At 58.7% G+C, this 25,027-nt stretch overlaps 1 protein-coding gene across 3 annotated transcripts; it reads right to left on the bottom strand.

Annotated features, from left to right (window-relative positions):
* Positions 1–2,034: 2,034 nt before the first annotated feature.
* On the bottom strand, positions 2,035–24,397 carry LOC121153827 (echinoderm microtubule-associated protein-like 2). 3 transcript variants are annotated; one of them, XM_040976573.1, is made up of 22 exons: positions 24,253–24,397; positions 21,871–22,089; positions 21,616–21,739; positions 21,350–21,454; positions 19,608–19,636; positions 19,279–19,408; positions 15,488–15,637; positions 15,104–15,173; positions 14,887–14,997; positions 13,536–13,631; positions 12,912–13,046; positions 12,231–12,330; positions 10,378–10,532; positions 10,159–10,284; positions 8,612–8,743; positions 6,406–6,473; positions 6,141–6,229; positions 5,911–6,008; positions 5,356–5,443; positions 4,979–5,074; positions 4,374–4,504; positions 2,035–2,384 (listed from the first exon to the last, which is right to left on the bottom strand). In XM_040976573.1, the coding sequence occupies exons 1-22, from the start codon at positions 24,395–24,397 to the stop codon at positions 2,259–2,261; spliced, it is 2,523 nt and encodes an 840-aa protein (XP_040832507.1). In that variant the 3' UTR covers positions 2,035–2,258. The 3 variants fall into 3 exon arrangements, with proteins under 3 accessions (XP_040832507.1, XP_040832508.1, XP_040832509.1); XM_040976574.1 differs by lacking the exon at positions 24,253–24,397 and adding an exon at positions 22,912–22,921; XM_040976575.1 differs by lacking the exons at positions 21,350–21,454; positions 21,616–21,739; positions 21,871–22,089; positions 24,253–24,397 and adding an exon at positions 20,216–20,254.
* Between the last annotated feature and the right edge of the window lie 630 nt (positions 24,398–25,027).

The raw sequence follows: 25,027 nt of genomic DNA, 5'->3' as shown, positions 1-25,027 counted from the left end.
GGTGCACGGTCCAAGACGGAGCAGGTGCCCCTGGCACAGCTGTCTGGGCAGGCGGCAGGGGAGCTGACGGCTGCGGGCAGGTGTGGCAGGGGTGGTGGCTAGAGGCAGAACCACATGGGCATCTGCAATAGAGATGGGGAGCTGTTCCTGGGAGCCCCAGCTGGGCCCACGCCTCCAGCAGCAGCTGCCTCCTGTCCTCCTTACGCACAGCCTGATCACCCCACAGGACTGTTGAGTCTCTTGTGCTACTGACTGACATATGACTTTGGGGTTCCACCAACTGCAATAGTTGGGGAGCCAAGCCTTGTGTAAACCACAGCCCTATCTTAAATCCACAGCGATAGGGAATGGGAAATGACAGCTGAATTCATTTTCAGGTCACGCACCAGCATGGATTGGTGACACGCATGGGAGTGGATTGGCCTGAGTCTTGCGTGGACAGTTCCGGATGGAGCTCCCCTCAGCCTCCAACCCCCTGGGGAAGTGCAGCCCTGGCTTTTCTGGCTCCTGAAGACGCCAGTGTTCCTTGGCTCCTGGCCCCTCCCTCCAGCACCACAGCCCATCTCATTCACCCTGGCCCCCACTTCAACCCCCAATCCTCCGGCCCCTTATTTCTTCACGGGGACCTCTGTGACGGCGTGGAGCCCCCTTGGATGATCCAGGACGACCACTCAACATGGGCTACAGCACCAGGTCCCAAGGTTTACAACAGGGCTTCCTTGGAGTGTGGGGAGGCCTTATTCTGCTACCATCACACCAGGCTGCGCTCACCGCCTGCAGTCTCTGGAGACTGGAAGAACAATGCCAAGTGCAACTGCCCGCTTTATATATATATGTATTTTTTAAGATCTATTTATTTTTATCGCTAAGTCAGATAAACAGAGAGGAGAGATAGGGAGGAAGATCTTCCATCCGATGATTCACTCCCCAGGTGACCGTAATGGCTGGTGCTGTGTGATTCGAGGCCAGGAGCCAGGAACTTCCTCCAGGTCTGCTGTTGGGGGCACTGACCATTTCCTGCCCTGTGATTGGCCCTTTGCCCTGATTGGTGTGCCTTGGTTATCTTTAAGTTGATTGGTCAAGTTTGACAGTTAAGCGGGGGGCTTGGCGGGGGAGGGGCTGGAGCGTAAGGGTCATAAGGGTCACAACGGAGTTAACGGACGGAACGGAAGATCAGAATAAAAGCGCCTTGGAGACTCTCTCAAGTGTCGGGTGATCTCTTCCGCGGGACGGGAGGACCCCCGATAGTCTCCCATGTAGGTGCAGGGTCCCAAGGCTTTGGGCCGTCCTCGACTGCTTTCCCAGGCCACAAGCAGGGAGCTGGATGGGAAGTGGAGCTGCTGGGATTAGAACCAGCATCCATATGGGATTCTGGTTCAAGGTGAGGAAGTTAGCTCCTAGGCCACAGCGCTGGGCCCTGCCCACTTTTTTTTTAAGATTTAAAAGATTCTGGAAAGTGAGATTTAGAGAGAGAAACAAATACAGAAAGATCTTCCATCTGCTGATTCATTCCCTAAGTAGCTGCAACGCTCAGAGCAGGGAACTGGGTGGGAAGTGGAACAGCTGTGATGAACCAGCACCCATATGGGATCCTGGCCACTAGGCTATCATGCCAGGCCCTTTTCTTTCTTTCTTCTAAGATTATTAGAAGACCTGTGTTATATAGTGGGTTAAGCTACCTGCCTGCAGTGACTGCATCCCACATGAGTGCTGGTTCAAGTCCTGGCTGCTCCACTTCCCATCCAGCTGCCTGCTCGTGGCCTGGGAAAGCAGTCAAGCATGGCCCAAAGTCTTGGGACCCTGCACCTACATGGGAGACCCAGAGGAAGCTCTTGGCTTCTGGCTTCAGATCGGCTCAGCTCTGGCCATGGTGGCCGATTTGGGAGTAAACCAGTGGATAGATCTTTGTCTCTCCTCTCTATACATCTGCCTTTCCAATAAAAATAAATATTTATTAAAAACACTGACACTGACTTCAGCTCACGTGTGTTTTATTTCTGGATGATATAAAAGAATAAACTTAAAAAAAAAAAAGCACCCCAAACCCAACAGCAATGGCTCATCTAAAGCAAGTGACCCCTCACCCCACCCCGATAAGCAGAGACCGTGTCAGGCTGCCCTCCCGCCCCAGGCCCCCGCGGCTATAGACACACTCTGGGTATATATTACTCTACTCGGCAATAGACATCTCCCGAAAATAAAACTCCAGTCCCACCACCTGCCCCGGCCCCGTGTCCCTGGGACCACCCCCTGCCACTCTAGACCACCCGCCACTGCAGCACACTGGTGTCCTTGCCCCCCGTGGTCAGGGCCACGCTGTCATCCCACAGGAAGGCCACGTTCGTCACGTGGCTGCTGTGTCCACCATATTTGTGGCTGAGGGCCTGGGGAAAGGAAAAAAAAAAAAAACAACAACGTGATCAGAGGGGGTGAAGACCTCCCATGATTTTCTTGTCCTTTGCTTAATAAAACAGTGGGGGAAGGGCAGGGGATGTCAGGTTAAGCCTCTATTGACGGTGTTGCCATCCCACATGAGCGCTGGTTCAAATCCCAGCTGCTTCACTTCCCCTCCAGCTGCCCGCAAATGCTCCTGGGAAGACAGCAGAGGACAGCGCAAGGGTTTGGACCCCTGTGTCACCGTGGGAGACTCTGTTGATGCTCCTGGCTTCTGATTTCAGCTCACCCAGCCCCTAGTCATTGCAGCTAAAAAAACAAAAAAGAACCAGTAGGGTGGGGTGCACGCCTCATGGCTGAGGCACAGGAGTCTCACTATGGGAGCACGTGGGTTAAAACGCCCTGCCCCCACATCCCAGCTAATGTGGGTCCCAGGAGGCAGCAGGTGGTGACCCAAGTCACTGGGCTCCGGCCCAGACCCCCCAGTAGCAGGCCTGGACTGAACCTGCAGCTCCCACCCGGCCCAGCAGCCCTCGCTGTTGGCGGGCGTCTGATCAATAAACCAGCAGACGAAACATCCGCCAGTTTCTTGGCCTCTTGGATAAATACAGAAAAAGCAACTGAGCTAGTTCCTTTATGGCATTAAAACAAAAGAGAGAGAGAGTGCACGTGAGGGCAGCTGCCCTCTGCCCAGAGATGTGAAATACCGTGCTTGGATTCGGATTCAAGCCAACCAGCTTGGAGGACCTGGGGAGAGCTGGGTGGGCGTTGGCCGAATGCAGGAGCAAACACTAACACTACAGGTGTGTTCAGGAGCGTGGGAACGGGCGGGGATTCTCCTTTGGAAACACTGGGTATCTGTGAGGCTGAAAGAGGGTGAGCGAGGCACAGCAGCCTGCACCTGCTGACTCACTCCCCAGCCACTCCCAGCGGGGAACCCTCTCTCAGGATGGATGCACGTGTCGGCATCAGTATCTTCACCACTAGGATAAATGTCCCATTTTTCAGATGTGAATGTTTCATTTGGAGAGACAGAAGCCACAGAGGGAGATGTGGCACAGCCACAGGTGAAAAATTCCAAGTAAGGGCCAGTGTTGGAGCGCAGTGGGTAAAGCCATCACCAGTGAAGCTGGTATCTCCCATACAGGCGCCGGTTTGAGTCCCGGCTGCTCTGCTTCCTGTCTACTTCCCTGCTGGTGTGTCTGGGAAAGCAGCAGAAAGAAGGATGGTCCAAACCCTCAGGCTTCTAGCACCCATGTGGGAGACCCAGAGTGGTCGGCTCCCAGCCCTGACTGCTGTGGGCACCGGGGTGGTAAATCAGCAGATGGAAGATCTCTCTCTCTCCCTTACACGCTGCCTTTCAAATAAATCAATCTTTTTTAAAAATTAAGATAAAAATAAAAAGCAACAGGCCAGGTCTTGGGTTAAACTGTCACTTGGAGCGCCACGTCCCAGGGAGGAGGATACAGGCTTGAATCCCAGTTCAGTTTCCTGGCCAGTGTCCGGCTAGTGCCATGCTGGCAGGCAGCACGTGACTCAAGGACTCCAGGCCCTGGCACTTCCAAGAGTCCAAGATCAAGTCTGGGATTCCCGACTTTGACTTGCTTCGGTCCTACTATTGTGGGAATCTGGGGAATAAACCAGTGGATGGCAGATTTCTGTCTTTTTCCCTTTCAAATATACAATATCACTTTCGTTTTTAAGGCAGTCACGTGGGGAGGAGTTATCTAGCTGTTAGCAGGCTGAAGCTCCGCTGTGGGGTCTGGGTTCGAGTCCTACCTCCGGCTCCTGACTGCTGCTTCCTGCTAACACCGATCCTGGGAGGCAGCCCTGACAGCTCATGTCACTGGGTATTGGTCTCCCACGGGTGAGACCCAGATGGAGCTCCCAGCTCCTGACCACGGCCAAACACTTGTGGGATGAAGCAGAGAGGGGGCCTCTCCGACCACAGCCCCCACCCTGTCCCCAGAGACACTCACTCGAGGCTGGCAGCATGGGTAGCTGAACAGGTGCACCTTGCCAAAGTCATCGGCCGAAGCCAGAAGCTTCCCGTCGTGGGAGCGTGCCACCGCGTTGATATCTGTGCCGTCCGCCCCCTCGGACCAGATCCCTGCGGGCCAGACGGGGATGGGGGATACAGTGAGATGTCATCTGGGGCTGGGCACCCCCAGGAGGACCTGGCCCCTACTCCACCAAGGCTTTAGACGCCCCAGGTTTTAAGTTACCTTGGGGCTTCAGGCTCCCCTGTCTCCAGCTACTGGGTTAGGAGCCAGGCTGGGGCTGTGTCCTTCCAGTCACTGCTGTGCATATCCACCCCACGCACCCCCAGCTGCCCAAACCCGGCTTCATGCCTCGAATGTACCCGGGGAACCCGGCAGCTCAGATCTCTCCCAGTCACACCCACTTGGTCTCACGTCATTGCAGCTCCAAGGGACACCACTGACCAGTGGCCAGCACGCTAAGACTGCCCCCTATGCACAAAGGGAGTGAGTTCCCCACCCCGTCCAAGGCAACCAACCAGAGGCCATGCAAACCAGTAGCTGGACAAACATCTTGGAACTCCCACCTTCCTCCCAGAACTCACCGAACACCCCAAACCCCAGCACACAAGTAGCCGAGGCCCACTCTACATTCCGCACAGATTCGGTACTGATGATCTGCTTACAGGTGCTGGGGTCCCCTGGGCCGGAAAAAAAGTGGGGGAATGTGGTGTAGTGATGTCCCAGCGGCCCTCAGCCCCTCCTTGGACCAGTCCTGCAGGCTGGACCCTGGACCCCCAACATGCTGTGCCCCCAGCCACTAAGAGAGGAGAGGGATCTGGATGAAAAGTAGGGTACTCCAGGGTGACCATGAGAACAGCCCTGAATACCGGTACAGTTGGGGTAGACCTGGGAATATGTGCAAGTCCCGGTCCTTGCACGCCCAAGCAGGGCTGAGGCCAGCGGGATTTGGGTCACTCACAGTACAGAATCTCGTAGTCCCCAGAGTTGGTCACGAAGCAGCTGCTGTCCTGGGCCCAGTCCAGGTGGGTGATGAAGCTGGAATGACCCTGGGGGAGAGGAAGGGGGAGGCAAGAGGCGGAGTCAGCGCCGCAAGGGGCGTGGCTGACTGTGGAATGGGCGTGGCCGGCTGCAGAAGGGCGGGTGAGAACACAAGGCAACTCCAGGAAGGGGGACACAGGCCTGGGCGGGGCGGGGGCGGGGCCAGACCAATGGGCGGGGCTGACGAGATGCATGTAGCAAACGACACAGGGGGTGGGGTTTGCCTGCAAGGGGTGGGGCCACACAGAGGCTGTGCTTTGAACGCGAGGGGCGGAGTTACACAGAGGGGGAGGGGCTACACGCAGGGGCGGGGCTTGAAAGACGAGGGGGCGGGGCTTTGAGTCCTAGTCCGGGGGGATCTGGGCGGAGCTGCTGCAGTGAGGAAGCTGTGCTTAGTGAAGTTGTTAGAAAATTGGTTAATTCTGTAGCCCCTTGGCAGGGTGGCGGCGCGGGCTGGGGGCCACTGCCCACTCACCGAGCACTTGCCCAGGCGGCTGACCTTGCGGCCGCCCTGGTCCACCGTGTACACGTACACCAGGTTGTCGTGGGAGCCCACCGCCAGGTACGCCCCGTCTGGGGGAGGGGGAGGGGGCTATAAGGAGGCACCCAGACTTCAACCCCCTCCTTTCCCAGACTCAACCCCCTCCTCTCCCAGACCCTACAGTCATCCCAGGCCCTGCCTCGCTGGGGGTCCCAGTGACTCACCTGGAGAGAAGCTGACCACGGAGATCTGCTCATTGCCATCTGTGTGGATAGCCACCAGGTCGTGGGTCTCCGTGTCCAGCAGCAGCCATCTTTGGGAAGCCATGGGGGAGGGGGGAGGAGAGTTGAGCTGGTCCGAGGGTGGGGTGGAGCCACAGCTGGAGGAGGGGTAGGTAGGGAGGAAGCTAGAAGGACCCCAGAAGATGTGGGAGGGGAGTGTTGGAAGGATGGAGGCTGGTTAAAGTCTGCACCTTCACCCCAGCTTTACCTGCCAGTCACTGTTCCCACGGCCAGGACAGAGCCACTGGGGTGGAAGCCAGCAGAACAAGCGGGGTCCTACGAAGGCAGAGAACAGGCAGGGTGGCGAGCTGGACCTCATTCCTCCGTGGTCACTCCCCTGCCTTGGTGTCAGCTCTGGGCTAGGCCCGAGGGTCTCATCGCCCCCTGCTGCCCTCCTGGATGCCCCAAGATCAATCATCCTCTCTAATGGGGCAGCCTGCACCCAAAGCATTCCACCCATTTCCAAGGCGACTTCTTAGGTCACTTCCTAGCTGGGGGACTGCTGGGACCAAAGGTATCTTTCTTTTTTTTTTAAAGACTTCTGACTACAGTGTTAAGTCTGTTTTCCCTAAAACGCATTGGCACTCGTGTGCAGGTGCCAGTCTCCCTCATGTCGTCAGCGCTGGGCACCACCAGTTTGTGTTTCTGGAGACCCTGGCTGGTTTGCAGAAAGGCAGGCACCACGGATGGGGTCCCTCCTGCGTTCACAAGGTGCGACCGACATCAAATGGTTTTCCCTTTGCAAGCTTGGGGGAAGGGGCTCATCTGGGAAACAGCCCACCCCCCAACCATTTCCCCAGGTCCCTAGAAACGGAGGGCAGTTGGGAATACACTGTAGGCTCCCATTAATGGCAGCCCTGTGCTGTGGCTTAGAATGGTCTGTTTGGCCCCCAGAAGGCTGTGTAACAGCAGCTGGGCCCCTGAGGTGGTGGTATTGAGCAATGGGGGAGAGCCAGCACCATGACACGCCATAGTGGGCTAAACTTCTGCCTGTCATGCCAGCATCCCATATGAGCACCATTTTTTGTCCCGGCAGCTCCATTTCCAACTCAGCTCCCTGTAAATGTGCCTGGGAAGGCCCCTGTGCCCACATGGGTGAGTTCTTAACCCGTGGGGGTGAACCAGCAGATGGAAGATCTCTTTCTCCTCATCTCTCTGTAACTTTGCTTTTCTAATATATTCATTAATTAAAAAACCTATCTATCCAGATGTGAGGATACAATGCAGTATGCAACTCCGCTTCCAGATAAAGATGGACTCCCAATGAAACTGTTTACTGTATCTTGACAATAGGATGCTGGATTCTCTGCCATTGTCCATGCCCGCAATGGACATATGACTGTGTATAAAGAACTATACTATAGTAATGATATAGGGGAACTCAGTGAGGGGAGGGAATTGGGGAGGGGATAAGGGAAATCCCACAATCTTTGGAACTGTATCACAAAATTATAATAATAAAAAGAAGTAAAATTATTTTTAAAAAAATCAACTTTCAGTCCCCAACTCAGAGGTTCGCATCAGCGTTCTGTGGGCGGGACCCTGGTGCCCTGCTTCCCATGGACCCGTGAGCTCAGGCCCAGGCAGCTTGAGGCCTGTGGCATGTATACAGCACATGGGCCGGACACACAGCAGGTGCCCCGTGCAGGCAGCATGGGCATCCAAACCCTTAACAAACTCCCAGGAGGCCTGGGTCCTGAATCACAGCAGGTCAGAGGCACTGCAGTGTTCCAGAAGGAGGTGGTACCCCTGGAAGATTCCAGAAAAAAAAAGAAAAGAAAGCCAGCTTTCAAAGTTGGTGGGGTTCTGGTATCCATCCACTTCCTTTCTGTATCAGAAAAGGAACTTAAACAAACAAAAAAATCCTCCCCAGAATGCTTTGCAGCTCCACTTCTGCTGGGGGTCGCACGCTCAGCTGCTCCTTCAGGGCCTGTGCTGACCAGCAGGGCCGTGCAGCCATGTGCCTGCAGCCAGCGGTGGCGCTGTGGATCCAGCACTCGGCCTGACCTTCCTCAGACCCTCTGGTAGTGGCACAGACTGGCTGGGCCTGTCCCAGCCACAGGAGACAACCGTGCCTTTGAAATGCAACAGCTAGGAGCCAGGACCCCATTTCTTCCGTCTCTGTTAGTGTGTGGCCAGCGGCATCACCAGGGCCAGTGGAGCTCTGGAAAGCACAGCCAGCACTGTCTGTGAACTCGGAGCCTCCCAGCTCCCCAGCTGCTTGCCCAGCCATGTCAAGGGGTGCTAGGTGGGATGTGGCCTGCCGATACACTCTGAGCCTTATGCCAGCTCCTGCTGCCCTCCCAAGGCAGTCCTGTGAGCCCTGAATCCCCTGTCCTCTAGTCACTGCTGCCATGGTTTCCATACCCAAATGCCTGGAGAAAGAGGGGGTGCCTGGGGGCACCCCATCATACCTCGATGCTCCTGCTCCAGAGGGGCTGGTGGGACTCTGAGCTCCACAGGTGCACCAGCTTGTCTTGTCCACACGTCACAAACTGCGCCTGGTTCGGGTGAGTGGCCAGGCCCCACAGCTCTTCCACGTGGCCCTGGCAAAGGGGAGGGGGACAGGATGGGGTCCCCACGCAAGGCGCTGGCTTCCCTTGCCGCGGCTCTGAGGGGGCGCTGTCCCCAGGTCAACACCAGGGGGTGCTCACGAGTGCACATCCTAGCCTTTTTCTTTCCTCTTTGCACGGGGGACTACGGCTTGGAACTTGACCTTGGCCAGCCTGCAGCATCTAGGGACGCCTTCCTGGCAGCCTGGCTGGGCACAGCCAGCATGAGACCAAGATAATGGGACAGGTCACTGTTGGCGCCCCATTGCCCTGCTCACACAGCCTGGGTACAAAGTGCTAAACCAAGGGGCTCACAGAATGGAAGGGCCCAGATGCAGGCCTGCATCACATGGGACAACAGTACCACCTTGTTGGTGACATTGGCGACAGATCAGCCACCAGCAGTCATCGCATGGGGGCTGGCACTGTGGCATGGTGGATTAAGCCACTGCTGGCTCAGAGCATCAGTTCGAGTCCTGGCTGCTGCACTCCCTCTCCAGCTCTCTGCTAATGTGCCTGGGGAAAAGCAGTAGAAGATGGCCCAGGTGCTTGGGCCCCTGCCCCACAACGTGGGACTCGGAGTGAGTTCCAGGATCCTGGCCAGCTCCAGTGACTGTGGCTATTTGGTGGCTAAAGTAACAGATAAATAGCTTTCTGTGTTTCTCCCTCTCTCTGTGGCTGTACCTTGGAAATATTTTTTTTTTAAATCATATAAAAACAATAAGTAAGAATGTGATTCTAATGGGCGCATTACTCTAATGCATGCTGATAACACTGGCATCGGAGTTTGGCATCGGAGTTTGGCATCTCTTGGGTTCCTCTGAGGCCAGACATGCCCTCAGCCCTTGCTTTTCCTTCATGTGGAACTGCACAGCCAAGTGCAGCAGGGCAGGGTGCAGCCAGGGCCCTGGGAGAAAGGCAGGCTTGGGGTCCTCTCTCTGTGCTGGGGTTGGGGGAGTGCCACCATTCTTGACTCCACACACTGAAGCCTCACATAACCCCAGGGCGTATCACGCAGGCAGCTTGCAGCAGGTGCAGCAGGCGCGCAGCTTGCGGAATTCCTGTCCCTCCCCACATTCCTAACCACCACACTGCACCGCCTCCGACAGGCCGGTATTTTCACTGGAGGCCTTCCCGGGTCTTTGGAAGTGTGACCCTGTGGCACCTGCTGGGGCCAACAGGACTGGCCAGGGCTGAGCCCACCCCTAGTCAGGAGGGCAGGAGACAGCCAAGTGGAGCAGGCAGGACATGGGGAAGGTTATAAGGTCACGAGGTGTCCTAGGTGGGACGGAGAGGGGAGGGGCCTGGGAGGGAGGTGCAGGGAAGAGAAATAGCTGGGAGAGGAGAGGGGAGACAAGGGAGGTAATAAAAGGGGAGGGGAGGGGAGGGTCACGGGACAGAGTGCTCACCTGGACCAGCAGTGAGAAGCCCGTGTGCACAGAGCCCTGCAGGATGGAGTTGCGGGTTGTGCCCACATACAGCAAGTCTCCCTGGCCCTCGGCCACAGTGCGCACAGGGCCAAAGTCCTCGGGGACCTGGGGAGGATCAACAATGGATGAACTGGATGAGCAAATGAGCCTAGGACAGATGGCGGTGCCAGGGAGTGGGGCGGCACGCCCCCTGCTCACCTCCACCTCCTGCAGTTTGCTGTAGTCTGAGCCCCAGAGCACCACTCGCCGGTCACGGCCCCCTCCGGACACCAGCGTCCCGTCCCGCAGGGCGCAGAGCCCAAACACACCGCCGTCGTGGGCGCCCAGCACTGCCTGCGTGATGCGGTTCCCACCTGCAGGGTGGTCAGGGGCAGCGGTCAGCGTGGGAAGGTGCAAGTCCCACTACTGACCTCTGGCCAGCACCTACAACTCCCAGCGCTGACTGCCCACCGGCTCTCCCATCCTCCCACCTGCCCCGCACCCACCATCACATACCCACCATCCACCCAGCAGCACCTGCACTGTAACTGGCCAGCCAGGCGTGCAACATCCATCCACTCCCCTGACTGCTGATCTGTGTGTCAACCCAGAAACCCTTTCTTTTCTCCAAACACTCATGCAACAATCCACAGCCACCATTTCCATCTATCTTTCCACCCATTGGCCCATTCATTGTCAGTCTATGTGTCCCTTCATCCATCATCCAATCAACTGCTTCACTCAACTGGCCCAATCTCATGCGGAATGAAACTGGGGGCCCACTGATGGCCACACCCTTCCAGGGCTTGCGGCTCATTGGTGGACACGGATCCACCCACTCTTGGGAGACACCCAAGTCTGTTGCAGCTGGGATGGGAAAAAACCCAGAAGCTGGTGGGATTCCCACAGAGGACTGAGGGTCTAGGAGGGCTTCCTGGAGGAGGCACGAGGCTGAGACAGGATTTGCTGGCTGGGACAGGAGAAGGGTGGACAGGTGTCAAGGGGTACTGCACCTTTTGAGACTAAACCCACAGTATGGGAGTGAGAATGGGTTCTGTGGGGAAGTGAAAGAGTTAGGGGACCCTGACCTCACAGGGTCTGGTGGGGAACTGGCCTCCGTCCCCCAGCAAGGGGAGGGACAGCTCGGTCAGATGCACACACGCCCCAGATACAATGGGCGGCGGGTAGGCGTGAGGAACAGGGAGCAGGCTTCCTTAAATGCCATCCCTTCTTCCAAGCGAGCCAGGCTGTTTCTACACAGACGCACCAAGGATCCAAAGCCACCGCGAAGCCTCAGGATGGGCTGGCGACAGGAAGGCGGACCCCACCCCCGTGTGGAGCACACAGTCCCCCGGGGAAAGTGTGCTGCCTTGATTAAGCAGTCTGATGTATGTGAAAACAAAGGTAACTCCAAAAATTCATTTGTTTGGCTGCATTTCCACCGGCCAGGACGGCTTGCCCAAAGCAGGGGTGGGGGACAGTCCATACTGACACCCTTGTGGATGAGTGGGTCGGCACAACCTCCTCTGCTGGGCGGGATAATTGCTTTTTTCCTCTAGTCACCCATCCCTTGGCAAGGACAATCATTCATTCATTCATTCATTCATCCCTGCACTTCCAGAAACAACCTATTCTTTGTTAACTCATTGGCTGAAATAGCTGTTCATGTGTCACCCTGTGGATCCACTGTCTGAGACAAGAACCCATCGTTTCTCAACACCACTGCTGCTGACAACCACACCACGGTGGTTATTCACCCCGCCTGCCCGCCAGCCAGGAGGACGGTGTGTTCGTTCATGCATTCATTCTCCCACTCCATGACAAGGACCACCACTCATTTGTTCACCCCTCTCCTGGGTCCACCCACGCCCTCATACACCTGCCCATTCATCCACAGACTTGCTCGCTCACCCAGGACCTGCCCGGGATGAGGCTGGGGGCTTCCATGCAGACTTTATGGAGGAGAGGGTATATTCAAGGGGAGCCTCGCCTGAGGTACGGGGCTGGACAGGTCAGGACTGAATCACCCCAGGGTACTGGGCTGCGGGCCAGATGGGTGCGGTGCCACTGACCTTTCCCCCAGACGTACAGGTTGCCCCCGGAGTCTCCGGTGACCACATCGCCACCCTCCAAGAAGGTCACACACAGCACATACTTGGGTTTCTCGTGTTTCTAAGGTGGGAGAGGAAAGGGGGTACAGTCAGAAGGTCCCCTACCATGCAGCACTGTGGGCTGGGGACCCCAGGGATGCAGCCAGCCGCTTCTCCCACCCACCTGTTCCATCCTGGAGCGCGCAGGCCCCTGAGCCTTTCTGACCGCGTGGCCTCCCTTGCCCTGCCCTCCCCGACCCCTCTCTCAGCTTCAGTCTCCCCTCACTTTCAGCTCCAGGGTCTTTTCCTTCTCCCCTACTCCTGCCTCTCCTCCCCACACCCTCTGCTTCCCACTCAACCTGTCCCGCCCAGTTCTGTCTCAGCATCACCCAGCAACCACCGCGCAAGCGCAGCGGGACCTGCCGTCTGAGCACTGACTACCTACAGGGAGCCGCTGTGCTCAACCAACCACAAGAGGAGGGAAAATGGCGGTTCGCGGTGCGGACAAAGAGCCAGAGGCCCTGCAGGCAGCACCTCAGCCTCCTAGCGGCTCCCAGGCTTGGTATGCGCGCGCCGCTCCCCTCCCGCGCCTAAGGAGGTGGGGGTATGGAGTTGTGGGGTCCTGCGCCTGTCCGTCCATGTACCCCCAGCCCCAACACTCACCTCGAAGAGGCCCTGCCTCTTAGTCAGGCTGCTGCCTTCCAAGCTCCAGAAGTAGATGTGGGACTTCCCGCAGGTGATGAGCAGCGATGGGTCAGTGGGGTGAAAGGTCGCCAGCAGCACCGCCTCGTTGGAGCACTGTGGGCGGCAGGGGAGATCCTAAATGCCGCCCTCCCGGCCCCTAGGGGTGCAGGCTGGGCACTGCACACCCACCCTGCACGCACAGGCGGGAGGACCAAGCAGGTGTCAGTCATGCTGTGTGCCCACCCCCCCTGCAACAATTCCCTCCCACCACACTCCTGGCTGTGCACCTAACACCCCTGAACCCACTTAACCCCTCACAGCAGCCCGTAAGTGAAGGCCCCTACAGGTGGGAAGGGGAGAGGCATGAGCTCAGAGAGGGTAAGCCATTTGCTTCAGGATGCACAGCTGGGTGCTGACATTACTGTGTTACCCATTAGAGAGCTGAGGCAGCCGGAAGTCAGAGAAGGCCGCCTGCCGGAAGGCACACAGCTCGTCAGGGCTTAGACACACAATCTGGCTCACTGTCAACTTGCAAGCACAGGGATAGGGCTAGGATCTTCCCTGGGGCGGAGCAGCGGTGAGGGGGAAGAACGGTCACCCCACCTTGGTGTCCACCACCTTGTTCTCCTTGGCCCACTCCCACACCGACAGCACGTGGTCATTGGAGTCGTCCACTACACACAGCAGGTTGCCCCCGTTCTGCACGGTGGGGGGAGAGAGGAGGAGAGCATGAGGGGGTGTCAGATCCCCTCCCCTCAAGCCCACGGGGCTCCTTGCCCTAGGACACTTGTCCAGCCATCCCTCTGGCTGAGAGCATGTCACCCGAGCAGGGCACAACTTGCGCCGTGCTGTTCCACCTCGCCTGGGGGGAGCATCGTGGCACAGCACGTTAAGTTATCATCTACAGCACCAGCACCCCATAGGAACCCTGATTGGGGTCCTAGCTGCTCGGCTTCTGATCCAGCTCCCTGACAATGCTCCTGGGGAGGCAGCAGAGGGTGGCCCAAGTGCTGGGGCCTCTGCCTCCCCGTATAGGGGAACTGTGTGGACTTTCTGGCTCCTGGCTTTGGCCTGTGGTCCACCCCAACCACCGCAGTCACATGGGGAGTGAACCAGCAGATGGTAGAATCGCTCCTTCCCTCTGCCACTCTGCCTTTCAAATCAATAAATCAGCTGTTAAGAAAGATAGCACGTGGTCATGTTTTTACAGCTCCAGCCGCGAATTAAATCTGATTTGGCGTTTTGGTTCCCTAGCCTGGGCACGGAGATAGCTTCGGTGCCACATAACATCTCCTTCAGCCTCAGAGAACCTGTGGGGCTTCTCAGACCATCTCTAGGGAGAGACAGCTGCTTTGTCCTTCTCTAGTTCACAAAATATGTAAGATGTAAAATAAGGCCTTAGGATAAAATGGTCCCCACGCCACCCCAGTCCATCACACAGGTGGCATCCTGGCACCAATTCCTAAAGTCTTAGCCCCGCCCACTCAGGCACCCCTCTTCCCCCAGGGAGCAGCTGAGCTTTAAAAGCTCAAGGAGCAAAAATGACAGGTGGGGGCTGGTACCTCAACACCTCATCACCACCAGGACCTGGGCCCAAGCAGGACATGAGGTCTCGCTGGCCAGGGCCCGCTAAGTCAGCCAGCGAGGCCACGCCCACGGGCAAGGCTGTAGCGTTGCTAAAAGCATGGCCATCCTGCAGCGAGCCTGGCCTCCATCCCAAAGTAGCAGGGCCCTGCCTGCTTGCCGGCAGCTAGGACCCAGCCAGGCCTAAAGCAGGAGCCAGGAACTGGACCAAGCCCAGATTAAACCAGGAGCCAGGAACTTCATCCAGGTCTCCCATGTAGGTTCCATGGACCCACCCGAAAAGCTACCCGTGGGAATGGGGGCAGGAATCCCCTGACACGGGATGTGGAGAGAGGAGAGGGTGCAGCCACGGAGGGGGCAAAAGACTTACAGACTTGGAGAAGGCCACACAGGCCACGGCCCTGTCAAACACGCCCAGGCCCAGCACGTGCAAGGTGGAAAGAGAAACCGAGTCCCACACACGCACGTGGGGTGGCAGAGGCTGCGGGAAAGAGATTGGTCATCTGGGAGTCCAGCTGCATGTCCCCCACAGCAGGGTTCTGCCCTCTCCTGTTTGACCCCCCAGCTGCACCCCCTCCCTGCCTTACCTTGCCCTCCTTGGTGGTACCTGCCACCTGGCCCGTGGCAATAGTGACCATATCCGGGTGAACTGCCAGGCTGCGGGGGACAGAGAGAGAGAGGGCAGGAGACAAGGTTGAGAGGGAGGCAGGACCCCTCCTGCAGCATCTGGGGGAAGGGGCTTTTGATCAAGCACTGGGGTAGCATGGGAATTTTAAAGGAGATACCACCAGCTCCAGCTCACTGCGGGGACCATCTGCGGGAGCTGGTTGGTTTGTGGCAAGCACAAGAAATGGCCCTGCTCATTTGGCAGCCCCATGTGTGCAGCCTGGGGGTCCTGGCCCTCCCCCACCCCTCCACCAGCCCAAGTAAGGGCAGCAGTGGGTGGCCAGACAGCTGCCCTGGACCCTCACCATTTGATGTCATCGTTGTGTCCCAGGTAATGCCGCTGCCTCTGCTCTTCCACGCTGTAAAGCACAGCCACAGAGGCCACGAAGTACACTATCTCCCCCGTGGGTAGCAGGTACAGGTTGGCCCGGCAGTCTCGGCCGCGATAGCCGTAGCTAGGGAAGCCCAGGGGGCCAGTTAAGGAGCCTGTTTGCCGGGTACTGCACAGCGACCCGCCCACCACATGCCAGCCAGGATCTCCAGTGGAAAGGGGGGTCTGTGTCCACCCTTAACCACTTGCTGGGTGACCCCTGCCATGGTCCCATGCCCCCAAACTATGCCTGTACCTTAGCTGCTGGAACCTGTGACAGTGACCTTGATGGGAAATGGGTCTTTACAAGTGTAATTACAGCCTCAAGATGAAGTCCTCGGGGTTGGTGTTGCGTGCAGCAAATTAAACCACCGCCCGATGCTAACATCCTATATGAACACCACTTTGGGTTCCAGCCGCTCTACTTCCCATCCAGCTCCCTGCTTGTGGCCTGGGAAAGCAGTCAAGGATGACCCAAAGCCTTGGGACCCTGCACCCATGTGGGAGAACGGAAGATGCTCCTAGCTTTGGGCTGTTCCAGCCCTAGTTGTTGAGGACATTTGGTGAGTGAACCGGTGGATAGAGAGTCTCTCTTCTGCTTCTGCCACTCTGTCACATCAAATCAACCAATTATTTTTGCAAAAGAGAAAATAGAATGACGTCAGCTTAGATTGTCTGGGTGGGCTCCAGGAAGATGTGGCTATGGGGGAGGGGAGGGTAAGACCACACGAAGACATGAAGGTGACCAGAGCCCTGGGTGAGACAGCTGTGAGCCAGGGACCCAACAGCTGCTACCAACAGAAACTGGGAGCTTGGCAAGAGGTGAGGAACAAACTCACCCAGCCTCTGCAAGGCATGTGGCCCTGCCTGTCTGCACCTCACTTTGGACTTCCAGTCCCCCCAAAACATGCATGCTGTCAGAAGCCACCAAGTTCAAGGTACTAGTTACAGTAGCAGCCACAGGAGATCAACTCTGTTCCTAATCACCTCCACAGGTGCTCCCTGGGACCCAGGTAAGACCCCCTGCCACCCAGTGGGTGCCCAGATTCCTTCCCCCCCAGCAAAAGCCCGGGGTCTGACTGCCTGCCCACCTCCCACCCCGGTCCCAGTCACTGTAGCTTCCTCCTGACCCTCAGCTTTTGCAAGGTGGTCCCCCGCAGCGGAGTCCTCTCCCCTTCACCACGCCAGCTTCCTGATCAATGGCCAGCAGCTCCGAGAGGCCTCCTTCCGCTGTTCTAGAATCTCAAAACTTTTTGCCACTAAGTTTCATGCCTGGTATGCTCTGCTCCTCCCAGGTGTTTGTCAGCTGTCACCTCCTCCACTTGGCCATCACTGGGTTAATAGGGTTAATGGCCTGTATTCCCCCAAGGAGACTTGCACGGGTGGGCTATTGTTCATTCATGGCCACATTAGCTCCTCCAGGAAGCCCTCCATGACTTGCCAGGCTCACTTCTGCCTGCCCCTCCTCCACCTTCCCCATCCTGGCCTTGTGTGTGTACACTCTGGGTTGTCCCTGTCAACAAGTAGGGCCCATCGGTTGGTATACCCCCAGCAGGTGTGTTTCATCACTGTGCCAGCCCTCCCCAACCTTCTGCTAGCTTCAGAAGGCTTCTCCTCCCCCAGGGAAAGTGCTCCGCCCCGGGGAACTAGGGAGGCGGGGTTGGCAGCTGCGTGGGCAGCGGGGTTGGCAGCCGCGTGGGCAGCGGGCTCAGCCAGCACAGGCCCAGGCTGACTCTATGATCTTGGCCTGTTCTCTCTGGAGGTGCACCAAGCCCCGCCGGGGACAGGTTCTCATGGATATTTCCAGCTGTCTCCAGGATGCTCTGGGCCAAGTCATTCACAGCTTCCCTAGTTCTTCCAGAGAGGAAACCAACGCCCATGGTCCGGAGGGAGGCAGCAGGGGCTGGGCTCCCGGGGGTATAGCCTCCAGCCCTGCAGGGGCCTGCTGCTAAGACTTTTGGCTCCCATCCACCGAGTTTTCCCCTCGGAAAAGGGCTGGGTACCTTTACACGGCATCAGTTTCCCTACGGGGAAGTCAAGGGTAAGAGTTACGGTCCTGGGGCTGATGTAACGGCCCAATTGGCTAATCTTCTACCTTACAGTGTCAGCATTGCATATGGACGCCGGTTCATATCCCAGTTGCTCCACTTCCCATCCAGATCCCTGCTTGTGGCCTGGGAAAGCAGTCGAGGACGGCCCAAAGCCTTGAGACCCTGTACCCGCATGGGAGACCCAGAGGAATCTCCTGGTTCCTGGCTTCAGATCAGCTCAGCTCCAGCCGTTGCAGTCATTTGGGGAGTGAACCAGCAGATGGCAGATCTCTCTTTCTCTCCTTCTCTCTGTAAATCTGCCTTTCTGATGAAATTAAGTTTGGTCCTGCAGAAACACAGTGGGGGGAGAGGGTGTGTGGTGGATTCAGATCTTCCTAAAGAGGCCCACCTCCTGCTCTGGGGCACCTGGGCTGGATGGCCAGTCCTGACTGCTGGCCACAGCCAGGGCTCTGCGCCTCAGGTGGGAGACCAGCATGGTCTTGTCTAGCTCCCAGCTTCAGCCCAGCCCTGCCCTGCCCTGCCCTGGCCATTGCAAGCATCTGTGGAATGACCCAGCAGATAGGAATCTAAACAGATTATCTGTAGCAAAACTAAAAGCCAAATGGACCTTGGCTCTTTCTAAAAGGGGAGGGCCCCGTAGCTCGGTGTGCTCACGTCGGGGCGGAGGAGCTGGGGATGCTGTGTCCCGCACAGCAAGTGCTCAGTAAAGATCCATTACTATCAGAATGGCCCGGCGTGATGGCTCAACTGGCTAAATCCTCAAGGCCCCAGGGCCTGGCTCCCTGCCACCCACACCGGAGGTCTGGAATGAGTCCCAGACTTCAGGCCCAGTGGCTGTGGGCAAGTGGGAGAATGAATCAGCACACGAAATCTCTCTCTCTCTCTGCCTTCCAATTAAAAAGATTAATAAACATAACCAGGGCCCCTATCCGTTCCCAACTTCTGTCCTGGAATACATCAAAGCCTAGTGGTCTCAGCTCCGCCTAGAATACCAGCATCCCATATGGGGATTGGTTCATTTCCCAGCTGCTCCACTTTCCAGCCAGCCCCCTGCTAACCCACCTAGGAAAGCAGAAGAGGATGGCCCAAGGGCTTGGGAGCCTGCACCCGCATGCCAGCCCCAGAAGAAGCTCTTGGCTCCTGACTTTGGATCAGCTCAGTTCCAGCCCTTGCAGCCAGATGGGGAGAGAAACAGCAGATGGAATATCTTTCTTTTTCTCTGCAAATCTGCCTTTCCTATGTATATTTTAACACAGTAAGCTAGCTCCCTGCAGCTGCAGAGCCTATGACCTGTGGTGGCATCTTTCTGGAACATTCTCCCTTTGTTTCTTTCTAGACTGATTCCTCATGGTTCAGATGAAAGCCTGGGTGTCCACTCCTCCAAGAACTCCCCAACATCTGACTTTCCCATCTGGGCTCCTGCCTGCTCCCCGCTGTCCCTGCTGTGGGGGCAGAACTCCCAGAACCCCATTCCCAGGCCAAAGACTCAGCCACACTCTGTTCTGCCCTGGCACCCGCCGCCCCCTCAGTTGCAGGGGCCTAGCCAAGTCCAGCTTCCAGTGTCAGTCCCTCCCTCCTTTGGCCAAGGCCAAGGTTGCACAGAACAAGGGCTTTGTGTCTCCAAGCTGAGGAGATGGGAGTGGGAGGCGGGGGCCAGGGCTACAGTCAAGGATACACCCAGTCCAGTTTGAACCGGTTGGGAGGCAGCTCAGAGCGCGTGTCCAGGCTGTAGGTGGGCGCCAGTTGGTCAGGGATCAGCATGGTTACCCGGCGGCCCCTGAGGAACATCTTCACAGAGCCATCCTCTGCCAGGAAGGACAGGAGTGTCAGGTGTGGCCGGCAGCTCTCCCTCACAGCCCTATTTCCATCTCCCATTTTTTTGGGGGGGGCGGGGAGTTAACCGGTAGCCAAAGCCTCATTAGCAAGAGTCTCCTTGAGCTCCAGCCACCCCGACTCTCCAACCTCCCTCCCTCCGGGCGCACCTCGCCGCCTCCCCCCACTCACCCATGCTGAAGATAACTTCTTTGGTTTTGCTGCCAGAGAAAGGACGCCACGGAACACACAACAAAACAGAAGCGGTGCTTGAGCGGGTGGGTCGGAGCAGGGAGGCGCCACGCCCCCCACCCCGCCATGCCCGGTCCCGCGCCACGCCCCGCGCAGGTCTCCCCCGAACCGACGCGGGCCGACGAAGCAGCGCAGCGCTGCTTCTCTGCAGGCCGTGTGCTTTGCTCGGTTGATCTGGCAGAGCCTAAGACACAGGCCCAGAGAGGCAGTGATCGCCCAAGATCACACAGCACCAGGTGGCGGCGGCGGGGACGCGATCCTGCAAGGAGGAGACCGGACCGAGACCCCCTCCTTCCTGCACGGCGCTCCCCAACCACCCTGCACACACCTCACCCCCACAGCGCCCCAAACTTCAAGCAGCAGGCAAAGCGGGAAAAGTTGAAGGGAAGGGGCGTGTCCCTGCGTTCCCTCCGCTGGATCCAAGGGTCTGAGCTCTCAAACCTGGGGCCCTCCAGCCCCGGATGGGGCGAGGCGGAGGGTGGCCAGGCTTGCAGTGCAGACCCCGGCAGCGCGGGGGGAAGGCTGGGGGCTTTGCGTAAGGGTCTCACCCAGGTCCAAAGCTACTCATGGCGGCGGCCGGCGGAGCTTGGCGGCCGGGGGTGGAGCCGGGACCGGCCCCGCCGCTTCCGGCCCTGGGAGGCGTCCGGCCCTGGCCGCGCCCTGCCCCGCCCTGCGTGGCCGACCCCTGCCAGCCTGCGGCCCCGCCGGGTCCCCGCGTCCCAGGCTGCGGGAGTCCTGAGACCAGGCTCCTCGTTTGTGGGGGTGGGAGGAGTTGGTTGAGAACATGGACTCGGGAACGCCCCTGCCCGGGTTCAAACCCCAGCCCTGCAACTTCCCTGCAGCGTGGCCACGCTGCCCAACCTCGGCTTCGCTGTTTTCCCTTAAATGGGGGTGATACGTCTCTGCGTAAGGGCCTGGAGCAAGGCCCGGCACCCAATGCCGCCATGCATGCCTGCATTAGCTCTTACTTGAGCGCAACTCAACCCTGATCCGGGTCCAGCCTCAGGCGGGACCGCCAAGTCCTGGCCACATTACCTAACCCACAGCAACATAACCCTGGCCATTCGGCTTGGAGAGCTGACCACATCTCCTGTTCCCTGATGACCCCGCCCTCTGGGGGGCTCAGGCAGCCCCCCAAGCCCCGTGCGCTCTTCCTCCCTCCCGTGACCCCACTTCTGCTCATGTCCACTTCTCGTGACGCAGCCCCAGCCCTTCGAGGCCTCCAGCTGAGTTCCTTCTCTGAGGTTTGAGCACGCCTTCAACACCGGGAGGGGATCCCATTTTTTTCTGCAGCCCCCCACCCCCAATATCTCACTCAATCAAGACACTCCCTCATTGGTGCCAGCCCCCCCCAGGAACCCCTCCCTAGGTTGCAATCCTGCCTCAAATACCACTCACTGCACCATTGCACCCCACTCCTCAAGGGGACACCCCTTTAGCTTCCAGGCCACGCCCACAGGCCCGGCTCCCCCCACCCAGACTTCTAGGGCTCACCCAGTAGGCCCAGACCAGTCCGGCTCCCTAAGGCCGTGGCCACGCCCCTCGGTATAGTCTCAGGATCCACCCCCAAGTTGAACTAGCCTTGTCTTGCCTTGCCTTGCCTGGGACCAAGCCTGTTCTCCTGCCACTATGGGGACCGAATCCCCAACCCCTCTGGGCCATGACCCCACTCTTTCACTCACCCCTCTTTCTTGGCGCTACAATTGCTGCTGGAGGACGTGGTGCGGCTACGAGGGTCCTCGCGGCGCACTGAGGCCAGGCGCTCGGGTGACAGGTAGCGGCGGCCACTGCAGAATGGGGAGAAAGAGAGCTCAGAGCTAGCTGGGGAGGAGGGGGCGAGGGCAGGCAGGACCCTCCGCATCCCGCTCCCGCGCCCTCCGCGGGCCAGCTCCTGCACGCCGAGGCCTCAGGAGAGGTCGATGGGGAGCCAGTGGCTTCCGTGCCTCACCTGCGTCCAGAGGTGGCCTCCTTCTTGGGGGAGGAAGGGGACGTGGCGTAGCCGCCCATGCGCCGCGGGGGGCCCGATCCATTGAGGGGTGTCCTGGTGGGAATGCCCTTCAAGAGCTGACACACTGTGGCGGGATGGATGGGGGGGCGGTTCAAGAGGCAGCAAGCAAGTGCGTGCGCCCCGGATGCGGCCCCGGGGTCCTGCCCCCGTCACTGCGCGCGCCCCGCCGCCTGGCCCCTGGTGAGGTCGGGGTACCTGAGGCGGTGGTGCCCAGGCGCGGGGGCGCGCGGCCTTTCGGGGTGCTCCGCGTGCGCAGCACGGCGCCCTGCTCCTCGCACGCCCGCAGGCGCCGCAGCGCATCCGCCAGCGCCGCCTTCAGGACCGCCAGCTCGTCCTCCTGCAGCTGCAGCCGCTGCTCCAGCGCCGACACGCGGTCGTCCACCTCCATGCCGCTCGTGCCGGATAGATTGTCATCTGGGAAGTTGGAGGAGGGGGCTGGGGACCATCCGCGAGACCCCGGCAGGTCCTCTCGCCAGTCTGGGTCCAGGCACGACTAGCCACGCACCCCTCCCACCCTCTTCATCCGCACCTACCACCTTTGGGGGATTGGGATGCTCAGTAGAGCTGCCAAGGAAGGAAATCCCCGGCGCCCCAGGCCTGCCCCTTGCGCCCTGGCCGAGTCACCCCGGGGAAGTCCCCTGTCCTTTTTCTTACCTTACAGACTAAGCCTCTCCACTCGGGCCCCTTAAAAAATGCCATGACCTAAGCGACCCTACAGACCTCTGAGGATGCCAGGATGCCTAGCATGGACCCCGGACATCCTCTGACCAGTAGCGATCTGTCCCATCGCGGCTACTCAAGTTCCTTTGCCTTTGCTAAAACTTTTCCAGGCCTCAAAAACAAAAACAAAAAAAAACCCCTTTTACTTCCTCCGCCTTTTCCGTCTATTTCTCCCCAGACGGGGGTTCGACCCTAGAGCCCCGCGGCAAGGACAGAGCTCCTGCGGTCCCTGCTGGCAGACCTGGGGATTGCAGACAGAGCCGGAGCGGACCCAGGAAGAAGAAGGATGCGGTGACCCCCAAACTCGCTTCTTGAGCCAGACTTCCTCCACTCTGTCCCCGCTCTTTATTTCACAACACCACCACCTCAGATTCTCTTCCGTTCATAGGCGCAGTCACACCATAAACTTCCCTTTGGCTCTCCCCTTCCTGTCTCATCTTGCCCAAGTGGGAGACAGGGGAGAGAGGGATCCGGATAATCCCATCACCTCCGTTCTCTCTCCCGCACCGCTCATACCCAGACTCATGGCTGGTCACTCCCGAGCAGGCGCCTGACCCGGTAGCACCAGAAACCGGACAGGGCATGGAGGTCGCACCTGCCATCTCCGCCTGTGCGCCCGGCTCCGCACTGCGGTCCCGGATCCTCCCCACTTCCTCCCCTGCGGCCCAATCGCCCGGGCCGCCTTGCCCGCCCTGCCCCCAACCCCTGGGACCTCCTGCAGTCAAGAGCGTGTGCAGAAATTGGAGGGAGCCGCTCCGGACGTCGGAGGGCGCAAACCCCTGTGACTGGTTTTTTTGCAAAAAAGAAAAACTAAGGTGCGAGGCCTTGGCACACAGGACAGAGGTCACACAGCCAGTGAAGTGGAAGGCGACCTCCTGATACCCACCCCCTCTCTACCATGATTATATTATAAAAAAGAGAGAGAGAGAAAGCCATATGTTCTGGCAACTTCAGTTGTGCCAGACCCTGCTTGAGTAAAACACTTGGCTCCTCCCCCACTCAGGGTAGGAACTGGATCAATCCAGAATCATCACAGCATTGCTGTGGTACCTGAACCTGCCAGCAGCGGTGTTAGACCCATTTTAAGGGGAGAGTTGGAAGGGGACTGAGGCCCGGAGGGAAGGAGTTAGCTCATGCTTCCCCGGGCTTAGGGACCCTGGCAACCTGCCTCCCAGAGGGGCCGAGGAAGACAGGATAAACTCCCACAGCCCTCTGCAGCTGCAGTGGTCTCTGGTGCTAGAGGGCCTGAGCCTTGCACCTGGACGGTGGCCCATCCTGAGCAGCCCTGGGGGCACAGGACCCCAGCCAGAGAGGCCCTGGCCTGCTCACTGCACCCTCTCTAATCCCTGCTGCTCCGGGGTCCCCAGCCCTTGGGCTGGCAACCTCCACTTGTCCTCTCATTCTCCTCCCCTGGAGGCCTGACACCCCCCTTGCTCCTTCCGGTACAATACCCAGTTTTCTGGAAAGAGGGAGAGGTGTGAGGATTCTTGATTGGGGGAGTGCAATGTCCCCTGGGCCTCCTACCTGGTCCCCCATCCTATTCTCAATACCAGTTCTCACCTCCATCCCTCTGCTAGGAAGATGGGGGGGGGGGGCATAAGGCAGGAGATAGGAGGAGAGCTCCAGGCCTTTCCCCCTTCAACCCTCTCCTCTCCAGCCACCTCAGGAGTTGCGGGAAATCTAAGACCCAGACTTTGGGGGCTGGCAAAGTCAGCCCCCAACCCTGACTTCCTCTGGAGTCAGGGTCCTGTTGAGAGGGTCTTCAGGAAGGCAGGGGGATGGGGACTTGGGAGGAGAAGGAGGAGGTGGGTCCGACCCTGGGCGGGGCCAGGGCTAGCGCTGGGGAGGGGGTCTCACCGTTGCAGTACTGCAGCAGCGAGGTGTCGTAGAGGCCGCAGAAGGCCGGGCCGCGCTCCGCCATCGCCCCGCCACAGCCACCGCCGGCCCCCCCGGCCCCAGCCCGGGCCCGGTCCCCCCCCCAGGCCCTGCCTCCCGTTGCCATAGCAACGCCCTTGGTTCCAGCATCCCCCAGCTCGGCCCGCCCAGCATCAGGCGGCCGGCGCCGGGCCTGGCACCGGGGTCATCCCCTAGGATGCCCAGAAAAGGGGATGGAAGGGGGTTCGGAACACCCTCAGACAGTCCCCCCAACACAATCCTCGGGCCAGGATTGGCTGCGTCCCGATGCCCCCTAGGTACGGTCTGGCTCCGCCCACAACCAGAGTGGATTTTTTTTTTCCAGCCGCCCCCTTCTCTCCTGCTCCGAGCCAATCAAAACCTGTCGCGCAGGCACCTCGGCCAATAGGGATGCAGAGGGATGGGAAGGGGGCAGGTTTTTCAACCTGAGACATATCCCACCCCCCCAGCTCCGGGAGGAGGATGGAGTGAAGAAAAGGCACACCCTATCCCCAAAACCTTCTCCTTCATTTTTGGGTAGATTTCCTAAAGCCCTTTCGCAAACCAGGACCAAACGGGAAAGCCTCAAATCCGCCCAGGTATCCACTAGCCCTGTCATAGAACTCATCCCCACCCCCTCCCCAAGCCTGGTCCTCGGAGCCCTTGTTTACTAGCCGTAGACCCCACCCCAAGTGTCCTGGCTCCGCCCCCTGGACCCTCAGCTCCGCCCCCTACAAAG

The sequence above is a fragment of the Ochotona curzoniae genome, unplaced genomic scaffold (genome assembly GCF_017591425.1).
Source record: "Ochotona curzoniae isolate NIBS_2020 unplaced genomic scaffold, NIBS_Ocur_1.0 contig_2699, whole genome shotgun sequence".
Taxonomy (NCBI): domain Eukaryota; kingdom Metazoa; phylum Chordata; class Mammalia; order Lagomorpha; family Ochotonidae; genus Ochotona; species Ochotona curzoniae.
The sequence above is the reverse complement of the archived record's forward strand: the minus strand, read 5'-3'. Positions and strand labels throughout refer to the sequence as shown.

Bases quoted from the DNA above. Each gene is read 5' to 3' on its own strand.
- LOC121153827 (XM_040976573.1), bottom strand. From the start codon at position 24,397: ATGGCAACGGGAGGCAGGGCCTGGGGGGGGGACCGGGCCCGGGCTGGG. The intron at 21,455-21,615 runs GTGAGGCACGGA...CCCATTCTGCAG, and splicing joins GAGGCCACCTCTGGACGCAG to TGGCCGCCGCTACCTGTCAC. The intron at 8,744-10,158 runs GTGAGCACTCTG...CCCCTTTGCCAG, and splicing joins GCTTCTCACTGCTGGTCCAG to GGCCACGTGGAAGAGCTGTG.